Here is a 13046-nt window from a genome sequence, read left to right on the forward strand (position 1 = left end):
GAGGATTAGTGAACTGTCAATCAGTCACGTCGCGTTAAACTAATGTTTGCAATGGCCCCTTCGTCAGGGCCAGCATCCGCCTCCTCGCTCCGCCGCTTCAAAACACATGTTTACATGCTCCTGCAGAAATAAGATGATTTGAGCCGCTTCCCCCTTATCATTCAAACCACTAAATCAGCCCTTCTCTCTTTCCCTGCCGTAACCTTTGCCTCGAGCGAACCCACACACATGTACATAAACAGAAAAAATAAAGAAGCTATAAAATACAGCTGTGTCCTCTGGAGTGAGAAGCACATTGAGGAAATCGAGTTCCAGTGTTGTTTCTTCCCCCTGCAGCAGCAGCAGATTTTCTGTGCTCAACCGTGGCCTGAAATCAGTTAAGTGATTTTCTACAGTTTCTAAAAATAAGCAGCAACTTTCTTTGATCGCGGAATTAGAACCGCTAATAGCTGCGCATAAACGTGACACGACCCGACGCTCCTTACGGTTTAATGGCGAATGTAATCTACGGCTACCTTCCAATTTGTTTGCTTTATAGGTCTACGGACACCGGGGGGAAATATAGAGGGAAGAATATACAGGCGAGAGGCGGACGGGTGCTGGGTCAGGAGAAGTGTGTTACTTACAGCCGCTCTTAAATCAGACGTTTGGGCACATAGAGCCAAGCGATTAGCATTGCAGAGAGAGAGAGAGGGAGAGAGAGAGAGACAGTGATTGAAATGCTCCCCGTACCCCCTTCCCTCATCTGCTCAAACCGCCTGGAGTTCTCCCCCTTATCAGCCCACATGAAAAATAAATCTGAGTTTCAGGTCACAATCCAGTCGATTCCGAGTCAATCCGCCATAATTGGTCGGCGTCACACGGCGGCCGAGCTGAAATCCATCGGGCAGCCGGGCCTGAGGAGTCCTAATTGGTGTCAGCTCAGGTTGCTGCGCTGCTGCAGGAATACAGGTCCGCTCGGCCGGCCCCTCTGCCAGAGCACTTTTAACAGCTTATACCATTCGCCCCGTGTCTTTCCATCTTCGACTCGGGCAGAGGGAGTTTTGAATTAAAGCACGATCACGCACCTCCTACAGCTGCGAGCACTGGGAGCACTGGGAGCCGCTGGGTTTCTCCTTTTAAAATCTGTTATTTGTATGATTGTGAAGGTTATTTCGGCCGTTACCAGGACTACAAGCAAACATTTTTCCAGAACCTGTTCATTACTTGAACAACAACAACAACAACAACATTACTGATTGATGAGAGAACCGCTGAGAGAACATGTGTTTACTGGACATGTCTTTGGAAACATACAGAACTTTGCTGTGTAGAATGTAATGAGTGCATTTAGAGGATGTTGATTTTTAGGGGCAGTTGTGAATACTGATGTTGGGGGGGGGGGCTGATATCAATATAAGAAATGACTATGATTCCTAAGATGAAGAAATTAAATCTTGATCAGCATAAACATTTAACCATAAAGTTGATGATTAATAACCAGAGATAAAAAAAAGAGCACTCAAAAACAACCAAATATATTGAACTTTAATTATATGCTTATCTTTTTGGAATTATAAATGTATATATATATATATCTGCCAATCTCTGTTGTATACAAATCCTAATAAGCTACTGAAGTACTTCTGTGTACTTCTACTTATTTTCCGTCTTTGTCAATTATTCATGGACAGAAAAAAACATGACCAGTTTGCTAAATATGATTTTATCATTATATAATATTTTACATGTTGAACAACCTCACCATATCATGAACTAAAAGTACTAGTAAAAGTACTGCTAACATAATAATGCATCAATTACAATGATCAAGTGATTAAACTATACAACTGTTGATCATGCTTGAATATTCCTGATAAGACTTTGAATTCAGGATCCTTACTTGTGATGCAGTACTGTTACTCTATTATTCAGCTTCAGTCAGTGATCAAATACTTCTCCCGTCACTTGAGTGTCATGATCAATGTGAATCTGAGAGTCTTGACAATCCTCTGGCTGGTCTCAGATCAGATGAAACACGAGCTTCAGACGGGTTTTGTTCTGGTGATCAAGCGGCGGTTGTTCGTCTGTTATTTGTTGTTTGTCTGTTGCTCATTCGTGTCACATTAAATCAGAAATATGACTAAAGCCTCTTGTCTGTCAACATGACTCATAAATGGCGAACTCAGCGTGAGGTGACAAGGTGTCAGCTGCTCGTAGGCACGTTAACATGACAGCAGTAATTACAGCAGAGTAAAATAAATCTCTGCATCTTCAAAAGGCCAACATTAAAAACCATGAGTCAGATTTACGTTTTGAAAGCAGGTGGCAGGAGGCGAAAAACACCATATATCCATTCAGCAAAGACAGCTGCTTTAATATTTTATTAGAAAACACAGCAAGTTACTGCCGGAAAACCACTTAAATTGAAACCAGTATTATCGTCTCTATCATTTAACATATCTCTGTCGTTTAAAATACAACTTTTATTATTTATTTAGCTGCAGGTTTGTTGCTGCAGTGAGTATTCTGTGTAGCTGCGGTTCAGATCTCCACGTTACAGGGGTTCTTACTCTCGGAGCCTCGGAGCCTCGGAGCCTTTGGCACTTGGTATTTAGCCCGAGGAGGAGAAACAGGCCCGGTTCACTCTGCCTCTCTCCCCATGTCCCGGCTCAGCCACATCATTATATCATAAGCAACCCCCCGCTGGGAGCCGGGGTTTGTTTTTATTCCACTATCTGCAGATTGATATGGAATATAAAGTACACATATGTGTGAGTGCACATTTATACAGCAAAGTGGAACCAGCCCTGCAGGTTATTGTGACCATTATTCCTGCATTTTATATATATAAATATAACTCTGCAATATAAATATAGATATTATCAGTCTTTCTTTGGCTGTATCCTGAAACAATAACACAGTGGCCCTGAGGTGTGACTCACAAAACACAACTACACATGAGAAAATGAGACGACACAATGAGAAGGAACTCAGTATTGTTCAGGATCGTTCAACCGTCCAATCAGTGACGAGCCTTGTCGACAGTACGTTTCTGTTACAAGCTATTGCGATGGTGATTTTATTATAGCCTTTTGTGTGTGTTTTCTTATTTGCTGGTGTGTTATTCGATTTGTCTTTGTGTCATTTCACCTCCCGGCCGCCGTGCGACAGAGTCCTGTACTAAGATTGACAGCAGTTTAATTTTTCAATACAGCCTCTTCCCCTCGTAGCTGACAGATCATATCTACAGTGGATCGACCGCGGCCTCTCCACCCGCTCCTCCGCCGCTCTGCAGCTACTTAAGCGGCTCCCATGCACTGTCTCCTCCTGACCTTTGACCCCCGCTCTCCACAGGGAGCACTCATTAAAGGGCTGATTTCTGCTGCACGCTCTCCACACGATTGAATATTTCATCACCTCCCCACCCAACACTGGACAGGAGAGCTCTGAGCACGAGCACATTTTCCAATGAGACCGCAAAGCCCCTTATGATAAACTGCAGGGTTAAGGAGCAGATGCTGTACACATGAGGGGACACTCCATCATCCGGTACCAACCGCGGGGAACGATTGATCCTCTCCGGGGCTGTTTGTTCTGCCACCACACGGCTCGACAGAGGAGCCAATACAGAGCACATTTCTTTTTTTTATAGACAATGATTTTCTGTTTTCCCCAACTCGTTGTTCTAATAATGTCAGCGGAGAAAAAAGAAAATGTCCGGGGTCACCCAGGCTCTACATCCTGCTCGGCTTCAGCCTCCCTCTTCTTTATGTGGCAAACATTTTTAATTGTTTCGGTTGAAGTTGGGGAAAAAGTTTCTGTTTTGGTCCTTTTCATCTTCAGCTCGTTGGAGAGTCGGGCCTCGTTTCGTTTCATCGATTTCATTTATTCGGAACAAACACCTCGTCCAACTCTGCTTGACAATAAATCACCTTAATCTCACAACCGCTCGGAGCAGTTCGCCAACGGACATGTGCATCATTTATTTATTTCCTTGTTTGGTTACAGCATATTTTCCCATTAAGACCTGAGTTGGTATTAAACTTTAAATAACTTTGATATTTCTAAGAATGGTCCACGCAACTTGATATTAATGAACTAAAGGACATGTGAACTGGTAAATGCTTTCCTGCTCAAGATTTTCAAGTGATGAGTGAAAAATATATTTTGAAAAAGTGTGGTTAAAAAGAACAACATGCAAAAACATTTTATCACAGAGGTTTGAAAAGAGAAGATCCACACACTTCAAAAAGCTCTTGTTGAAAGGTCGTATTTTCCGTTTCCTACTTCAACTGAAGTGAGTTCTCAAACTTCTGTCAATATCCACTTGTGTTTACTTGGAGAACTCTTTCCTTCAATGCTTCATAACCTTGAGCTCCCCATGTATGTGCATGGTCACTGGAGTAATATCAAACATTACATTACATGTCATTTAGCAGACTCTCTTGTCCAAAGCGACTTACAATTAGTACACTGAACATTCATGAGGGGCCATTTTAGGGGTTCAGTATCTTGCCAAGGACACTTCGGTATGCAGATGGGGGAGAGTGGGGTTTGAACTAGCAACCTTCTTGTTGGAGAACCATCACACTAACCACTAGGCCAAACCGCCCCTAACAAACTATAACAAGATTTTCGTCTTAGACACTGATCCATAGCGTTTCTAAAATGAAATCATTATATTTCATGTCACCCGATTATTGAAAAGAAAAAATAGTTCTAAACTCTGATCACTGTATTTATTCATCCTTTATTCACCTGTTTATTCAGCGAGCAGTGAGACGTTGCCTCGTCCTCAGGGATAATCATCCGTTCGAGAGACTCTTTCTGGAGAAGGAGCGCTCGTCCCCCATCATGGCTGGTTATTCTCCGCGGCAGCTGTAAACAGACTCTTTGTCACTCAGCGACTCGATGGATTTAACAGGTGGACGCGGGATGCATACTAACACGAGCGTCTATAAGACAGTCAGTCTCCCCCTCCAGCTAAGTGGCCGGCTCGGAGACAAAGTCGTCTCTGTCTGTCGGAGGCACAGAGGGCTGCAGCTTTGATCGAGATATACACCAGGGCTCGGGAGGAGAGAGGAAATGGAAAAGAGCCGTTAACCTTTTCGGTTTGTTGAATAATGATAAAGCAAATAACGTCAGGCCCTGTCCAGTGTCACTGCTCGTTTCTCTTTTCACTGCGTGTTTGGCCTCGTCACTAACAATAAAAAAAAGGGATTTTTCAAATTAGTTGATTTAAGAAAGAGAGAAATGTCGATTCATACGAGTACACCTCATTAACTCTTCTGACTAAATCTGATTTTTTACGTACGCTGTTAGTTATTTTAGACAGTTTTGTGTTCATGTGATATTTTTGGGAGCGTTTTCACTCACTTTCTCTCCCGATAACTTCTCAGCTCCATGAGTTACGCCACTTTAGCAGATCCATTGAGAATTCTAGCCTCAAGCCTGCACCGGGTTCTCTACCTGAAATATGAATCTAAAGGCAATCAGTGAAATATTTCAAAATGACTCAGGTATTTGAGAGGACACTCAAATGATCATGTTATAAATCATAGTACTTAGATTTAAAACTTGTATTTTAACTGAAAGGGGAATCAACCTCCACCGAGGCCCAAAAGTCCTTGGATCAGGACCAAATTGCACAAACAAATACATATTAGTCCGGAAAACAGGCCAGATTAATACAAACATATTATTTGTAATCAATATCCATGAATTATTAACTGGAAAATTTGTGAAAACACCCTATTACAAAAGATTTAAGACAGTTATTACAACCTGGATTCGTCCCTTTGTCCAGATCTGAACCAAAATGTAACGGGTTCCTTCTTGGCCCATGTCCCAGCCCTCCACCAAGTTTCTCTTCAGTTCATAATCCTGCTGACAAACAAACTCATCAACCAACCAACAAACAAACAGACGGTAGTGAAACCAAACTCCTCGGTGGAGGCATTAACGAAATGTTCCTCGAGTCTTATGTGCTCTGAGATTTTGGCGCTTTGCAGCATTAATATCTGTGCCTTTTTATAAAGTCGCTCTTTTTACACTTTACTACTGTAACTGGCAAAATAGCAGCATTGGCAGCCGTGCTCCTCGAGTGTCTGTTTGGCCGGTGGAGCCTGTTAAGTCTGTTTTGTGTCCTGTGTTTTCAGTGCCTACCAGGTGGTGGTGGAGGAGGAACGTCCACGCAGAGCACGAGGCACGGCAGAAATCCTGCGCTGCTATCCAGTTCCCATTCACTTCCAGAACGCCACGCTCCTGAACTCCCAGTACTACTTCACCGCTCAGTTCCCTGCCGCTGGCATCCACTCTCCCCAGCCCTTCACTGTGGGGGACAACAAGACCTACAACGGCTACTGGAACGCAGCCCTGCTGCCCCAGAAGAGCTACAGCATCTACTACCAGGCCGTCAGCACAGCCAATGGGGTGGGTGCTCCTCACAGTCTTATTTTAAACATTACATTTTTTTTTGCCAGTCTCTATTCGCTTTCCAGTATGATCATCCAATGCTTTTCTTGAGTCCAGATTGGACGTTCTTGTGCTTGACTATTTTTATTTTGTGTTACGTTGACACTTTGAACTGATGAGAGAACTGTATGCTGGTATCTCTCTGCCTGCCCAGGACAGTAAAAACTTTATGGATGTTTTAATGGGCCACCAACACCGGTGGGAACATCCCAACACAGCTAGGGGATGAAACAATGAGTTTAGCCACTTTACTTGAGTATAATTAATTATGTCATGCAGCTGTGACCGGACAAATATAGTTCATATTAAGTGTTTACAGGCTGTTTCCATTTAAACATGTATTGGCTGACAGAGACTGAAGTAACTGATCCCACATGCAAACAGCAGCAGTTGCACGTGCCCTCAGATGAATGTGTGTGTTCTCTGGTGGCGTGAAGCAGCAGCAGCAGCCCTGTCTGCACTGTTAATAGCAAACAGTCGGGTCAGGCTCGGAATGCAGAGCTCTATGCGGTGACAGGCTCCTTCCCTCCATTGCCGTGGCCCTGCTCCTGCTGCCTCTTCCGATGGAGCTTTGTGCCAAACGCCAGACGAGCCTTTGATCAACTGCGTTTACGAGAGGCAGTCGCCCCAGCGGCAGTTAAGTGTGGAAGGCAGGCAACAACACCGGGGTTACCGATCGTACAGGTCGCAGCCTCTGTCAGCGAGTGGCACTTAGCAGGGGGCCCCTCCCTCGGCGGGGCCGCGGCAGACAGCTCAGTGGCAACTTCGAGTGCGCCACCGATTGTGGTCTTGAATGAGAATCACCATAAACAGCCTCCTTGAGAAGCACCGGCACGTCTTTGAGGAGGAAATAGAAATAACCCACGAGGCCGGGCTGAATGCAATTAGCGCCTGTGCTCTTGAGACTGACACATCGGCGGCCTGAAACCTTCCAGGGCGAATCGGTGAGTGCTGTGAATCGGTTGATGATGCTCTTCTTTGAACGAGCAGAAACTAAGGGGTCCCTCGTGGACGCAGCACAAAGCCATGAGTGACATCTCTCACATCATCTGTTTGTTCAGTTGGTTGATTCACAGAGGCCAAATGTACTCTTTTTATTAAACAAGGGTCACTGTAAATGGATATATAACAAACTTCCATTCATGTGTAATGATGTTGGAGCAGTTTGATTGAGCCTCTTTAGTAGTATACCCACTTAGAGAAGCTGAATGGATCCATACCTGGGTTTATTCATCCTTTCAAATAAAAGCATGAATTCCTGTATTGCTGCCTTTTTAACAAAAAGCCCCATCTGACATCTGGAGAGCAGAGAGAGCCATGCACGTGCACCCGGGATCACATGAACGTTGTTTCTCTGTCCTTCACCAGATGCCGTCTCTTCCACTTGTGCTCGTTGCTCTTCGGGCGGCTCGGCTCGGCTCGGCCTAACACAGGGACACAGCACTCGTGTCCTTTTGTGTTGTATTACTCATGGCCTCCCTTGTCCCTGTCTGTGTCCTCTTTCCTGTTCACCAGGCCGCTGTTGATGAGAAACTTTTTTTTTTTCTTTCTTTTTCCTGCCAGCAGTGAGAGAAGTGTTCTTTTTTGCGTTGTTGGAAGCTGTTGTCGGCGCTGAGACTCCATTACATATTCTGAGAGGCTCCCTGACGTGTCATTTTGGAGCGCCGCACGCTGGGGCTGGTGTCGCTTGTCACAGAGCTGTGGTTTCTCCACAGTGGCTGACCACCTTGAGCCGCGGGCTGCCGACAGATCGCTGCCGGCTGACAAATCAGCAGCTCAGCACCGCTAATCTGTGCCACGGGCCCTCTCGCCCAACTGCGTTTTGTGTCACAGTGGTCGAGCAGGACAGATGACAGGGGACAGCGTGGAGCCGGTCGAGCTGTTGTGTCTCAGATCAGTGTTGTCTGGCGCCGCGAGAGTGTGTCTTTTTGTGCGTGTGTCTCACGTCTGTGCGTGTGTGTTTTAATGATCTCTGATCCTCTCTGATCCTTGTTTCTCCTTCTCCCCCCCCCCCACACCCTACTCTTATTTATGTGTTTGCGCAGGAGACCAAAATCGACTGTGTCCGCGTCGCCACCAAAGGTAGGATGAGATCAGATTGTGTAGAGGAGGATGTTGTCTGTTCCTGGAATAACTCGATTTGTGGAAACTAACAAAATTAACATGAGATTCACAGATTTAGATTTTTTACCGACAGTCACATTTGAGTCTCACTCTTCATAGAACAACACAGAAGAAGCAGGTTTGAGTTCATGGTAATTGTCCTGAAAAACAAAAGTGGACCTCACATGAATTAGATCAACAGATTGCACTGGGACATGTGCTTTTCACTGACAGGGAGTGTGCCCACTTAGGTCTTCAGGTACTTAGCTATGCTGCCTGTACATCCAGCTCCGCACATTAGGGAAGATGAAGTCTAAGCACCATTGATCCGGGAGCAGAGTTGATGCGGCCGGAGGGAGCCCCGGTCACACTCGGCTCCGAGCGGCAGAGGCTCCTGTCACACGCCCCAACGATCTCCTATATATTGTGGATTTTACATTCACTGCAGATTTCTCATGGACTTGTAGATATCTCCATCTGCTTGGCTCAATAGGCTGAAGTCAAATAGCACATTCTGGAAGGCGAGGGAGCACAGGAGCAATTTCTCACCTGAGGAGTTTTTACGCCTCGGCACCGGCGACAGCCGCGGCCTCCCCGCCCGTGTGAACACGATATCTCACTCACGCCTGGGGGGAATTTTCTTTTAAATTTTAGGCAAATGTTCACTTGAGCTTATGGAAGAGCTGATTGGATGTTTGCGGTCAAAGGTCAAAGTTCACTGACCTCACAAAACATACTCATAGACATAAAACATTGATTGTGACTCACTGAAACAAATTGTGAAATGCTTTCTAATACTGTGATGGTTGTGTTTCTCTGCCTCAGTGTTGCATGATGATGGGAATTGTTGATATGGCTTCAGTGTGGCCTTCTCTCTCTCTCTGTCTCCCTCTCTCTGTCTCTGTCTCTCTCTCTCTCTCTGCTGCATGCCGTCCTGGATCCACTGACTTTACTCAGCCGCCATTCTCGTGACTCAGCTCACAACCCCCTACCTCCGCGTGGCCCCAGCGGCTGGTGACAACCAACTAACAGGTCAGACCTGCAGCTGTCTGCACATTCTCTGTCACTACACTACCCGAGTTTACCCACGACAGGAAAACAAGCAAGTGAAATATTGCACGTGTGTGTTTTTGGTTTTATTGTCTTTATATTTGCATAGAATCGATGCGATTAAATCAGAAACTGTCAGACATTGTCCTCTGCCTTCATCTTCTCCGTATTACTGGACATGAAAGACCTGTTTGAGGTGCGATTGTCATTTGATGTGTCAATGCTGCCGGTTTCCGTCAGGAGTTAATCCCCTTTTCATGAATATTGCTCATTATTTCCGTGAGATTAAGTGTTCGGTGGTGCCGGTTGTTGCAGTTGTGACAACTGTAAGAACACAAAAGGAAGCGGAGGTGCTCGTCGTGAAGATCTGGGAAATCTTTCAGGAGTGCAGAATTCAGAATCGACTTATTTTCGACTGAATCTCAAGTTCCCCGACAGGTCAGAATGGAAGAATATTGACTTATGGCAGAAACTTGCTTCAGACAGCATCTCTATAAGATTAGCCTGAAACAATATACTGGGGCAAAATCCGGGCCAGACAAGATTCTTAACGTGCTGCCAGTTTAAAAATCCTCCACCGCTCTGCCCTATAAACTGAGAGCTAAATAGAGCAGTGGCTGTTGATAACAACACACCGGAGCAGGAACAATATGTCACAAGCGGCTCAGGATGGATGCTCACTTTTTTTCTTTCTTTTTTTTGATAGCGGGAGAAAATGGCAACGCTGATGAGTGGAAGGAACAGATTGGTCTGACACAACAATTTATCATTCTAAATTTACCCCCGGTGACAAGGAATAATGGTGTTGTTCAGGTGGACAGTCGAGATTCCGGCAAAACGTTGTCGTCCTCAAAGTGTTTCTTATCACTTTCCAGGGAGCAGATGCTGTTAAAACAAGCCCCCCCGCCCCCCACACCTCCCGCTCTCATTGTGTCTACCGTTGTTGGCTATCCCCCCCCCCCCCCCCCCCCAGCTGATATTTAATGGTTTGGTTATTTCAGGATTTCTTTATCTCGGCCGGTATTATCTTTGCCGTCCTGCATCCTCCATTTTTCCTCCGCAGCCCCAGAACCCATTTGCCCCAAACATGATTAACCAAGGGTAAAGATGGTGCTCACTTATCGCTCCCGCCGCAGCTTGATCCACAGAGCGACCGATTTCCACCAAGGATGGAGCTGAAGGTGGAGTCGGCAGGACAATAGGGAGTCTCTCACTTTCAGAATAAACATTAGTCTGAGCCAATCAAACGTGCATTGATATTTCAGTCCGCGGAATGCCACAGAATATCAGCGTATTGATTCGTCAACCTTCCGTCCTCGGCGCCGTCAAATCGATGGGAGGAAAAAACTGGAAAATATAAAACGTGTTCTCTGCCGTTTGGTTTTAATGTAGCTCGGTAACAAATAGTCATTAGATCTGATCCGTGCTCCGCTAAGTGGATTTTCACTCCCTGTGTGTGTGATCTTTAATTTGCGTTCTTTCCAGGAGCAGCCACTCACAAGCCCGACGCCGTGGAGCCCGAGAAGCAAACCGACCACACGGTGAAGATCGCCGGGGTCATCGCCGGCATCCTCCTCTTCGTCATCATCTTCTTGGGAGTCGTGCTCCTCATGAAGAAAAGGTTTGTTCTTTCCCCTCTTACTCGTTGAAATACTAATTCAGACGTGTGCGAGAGGTCGAAGTCAGTTCCCACACAAACCAGTCGCTCCCATTCAATCTGGCATCAGTTGGTGTATTCCTCCCTCAAACAGTTGTATTGTCAGCGTCATGGTAAATAATTGATTTGATTATGTTGATACGCCCCATTAAGGCTGTTTACAGCCATGAGATACAGTGTGCCATGAAAAATTAATCCCGTTCCACGGCACTCTCAAACAAATGTGCAGCGCTTCAATGGCATCGGAATGGGAATAGGGGGAAAAAGCAGTTTCTGAGGCCTGTGGAATGGAGTGAGGCGGGAAGGAGATAAGAAAGAAAATATGATGAAAGGCTCAAAAGAAAAAGAGGTTGGCGGCGTAGCTGAAGGCGAAGTTTACATTAGCCCCGGACCCCATACTGGTGAGGGGTCCTCTGGACATATCCCAGCAATCAGAGGAGCTCAAGCTCAGCAAGTATCCACCCCCTCCTGTCCACACCATAGAATGTCAGTTTCTGCAGAGAACTGTGTTTTCCTTTTAATATCTCGCCTGGAAAAAAGAAACAAACTTCATTTCCAAACACAACGTGGTGTTTGTTAGCTTTAATGTACTTTCAACTTTTAATGGTTCCGCTGCTTGTCTTGATTTGAAAGAGCCAAAGTCAGGAGGATAGATGAGGTAAACACAGTGGGAAGGTGTCGTTGTGTACTCATGCTAGATGTTTATTTTTGCCGGTAATGTAAGATTCTTCATTTTTTCCGCAGCCGGTCCTGTGTGTGTAGCGCGGCGATCAGTGGGTGGGTGTGAGAATCAGCGCACGGTAATGGAATTGTTTTCAATTAGCCTTAATCAAAGCGGAGATGGAGACGACTTCATTGATTGAATTTTGTGTAATTTACTGTTACCACCAGGGAATCGGTAGTTGTGTTTAGACATTCAATCCACTCATTAGGCTGCAGCCTGCGAGGTCAGATATGGTAATTTTTCTTATAGGTGGATAAATATTACGTATTCATAAAAGTGTGTGGGGGGGGGGGGCTTTGCGACAGCCTGGGTCCTTCTCGTTCTCAGTCTCACAGCGTAGCCTTATATCGACTCTATTAGTTTCCTGGTCTGTGCCGAATCCCCTTCGCCGAGCATGACACGACTCCCAGCGATCACCTCCACGTGTTTGCCTCCACGTATGCCACCATATCTGATTTTGTTCATTCCGTCTCGTTTTTCAAAACATTAATATATTTTTACTTTTTTCTTTCCTTTTCATTCCATCCCCTCCCCCCTCCCCCCTCCCCCCTCCTCCACCGCTTTAAAATCCTACCACCACCCCACACGGCAGAAGAACCTATCACTCCTACACTTACTACCTGTAAGTAACCACTTTGTGTAATGTTAGTGCCATGCTTCTCACCCACACGCTGTTTTTCCCATGCATGCAAAGAGCCATGTCATCCCTCTCCCGCCCGGAGCTATTACAGAGGCCCGACTGTAATCTCTGCGGGGGGGGGGGGGGGGGGGGAACGGAGGACCGCACTCCGACATCCGCATCTCCACGCCACGAGCACATCGCGCTTTATGTCCCGTTGGCTCGGCTTCAGACGAACCCCCCCCACACACACACACACACACAAACACACACGAAACAAAACCTGCCACCGAGAAGCTACTGCAGACGTCTTCCTGCAGAGACTTTTAAGAGGGTTTGTTTATCAAGTGATGAACTAAACTGCCTTAATGATTGTACGGCTGCCAAACTCGTCTAGTGAAAGGGGGGGGGGGGGGGGAGGAAATCAATGCGGCAGC

General features: G+C 45.8%; 1 protein-coding gene across 4 annotated transcripts in view; it reads left to right on the plus strand.

Annotated features, from left to right (window-relative positions):
* The window catches only part of LOC133968910 (receptor-type tyrosine-protein phosphatase mu-like), a 147093-nt gene that overhangs the window by 89455 nt on the left and 44592 nt on the right, over positions 1–13046 (plus strand). For 3 of the 4 annotated variants that reach the window (XM_062405163.1, XM_062405165.1, XM_062405164.1), the window contains exons 12-16: positions 6141–6414; positions 8502–8538; positions 9517–9591; positions 11095–11230; positions 12583–12612. In XM_062405163.1, the coding sequence (XP_062261147.1) occupies positions 6141–6414; positions 8502–8538; positions 9517–9591; positions 11095–11230; positions 12583–12612 (552 nt within the window). The remainder of the gene's footprint in view (positions 1–6140; positions 6415–8501; positions 8539–9516; positions 9592–11094; positions 11231–12582; positions 12613–13046) is intronic. The other variant, XM_062405166.1, reaches the window with a different exon arrangement.

The sequence above is a fragment of the Platichthys flesus genome, chromosome 14 (genome assembly GCF_949316205.1).
Source record: "Platichthys flesus chromosome 14, fPlaFle2.1, whole genome shotgun sequence".
NCBI lineage: Eukaryota > Metazoa > Chordata > Actinopteri > Pleuronectiformes > Pleuronectidae > Platichthys > Platichthys flesus.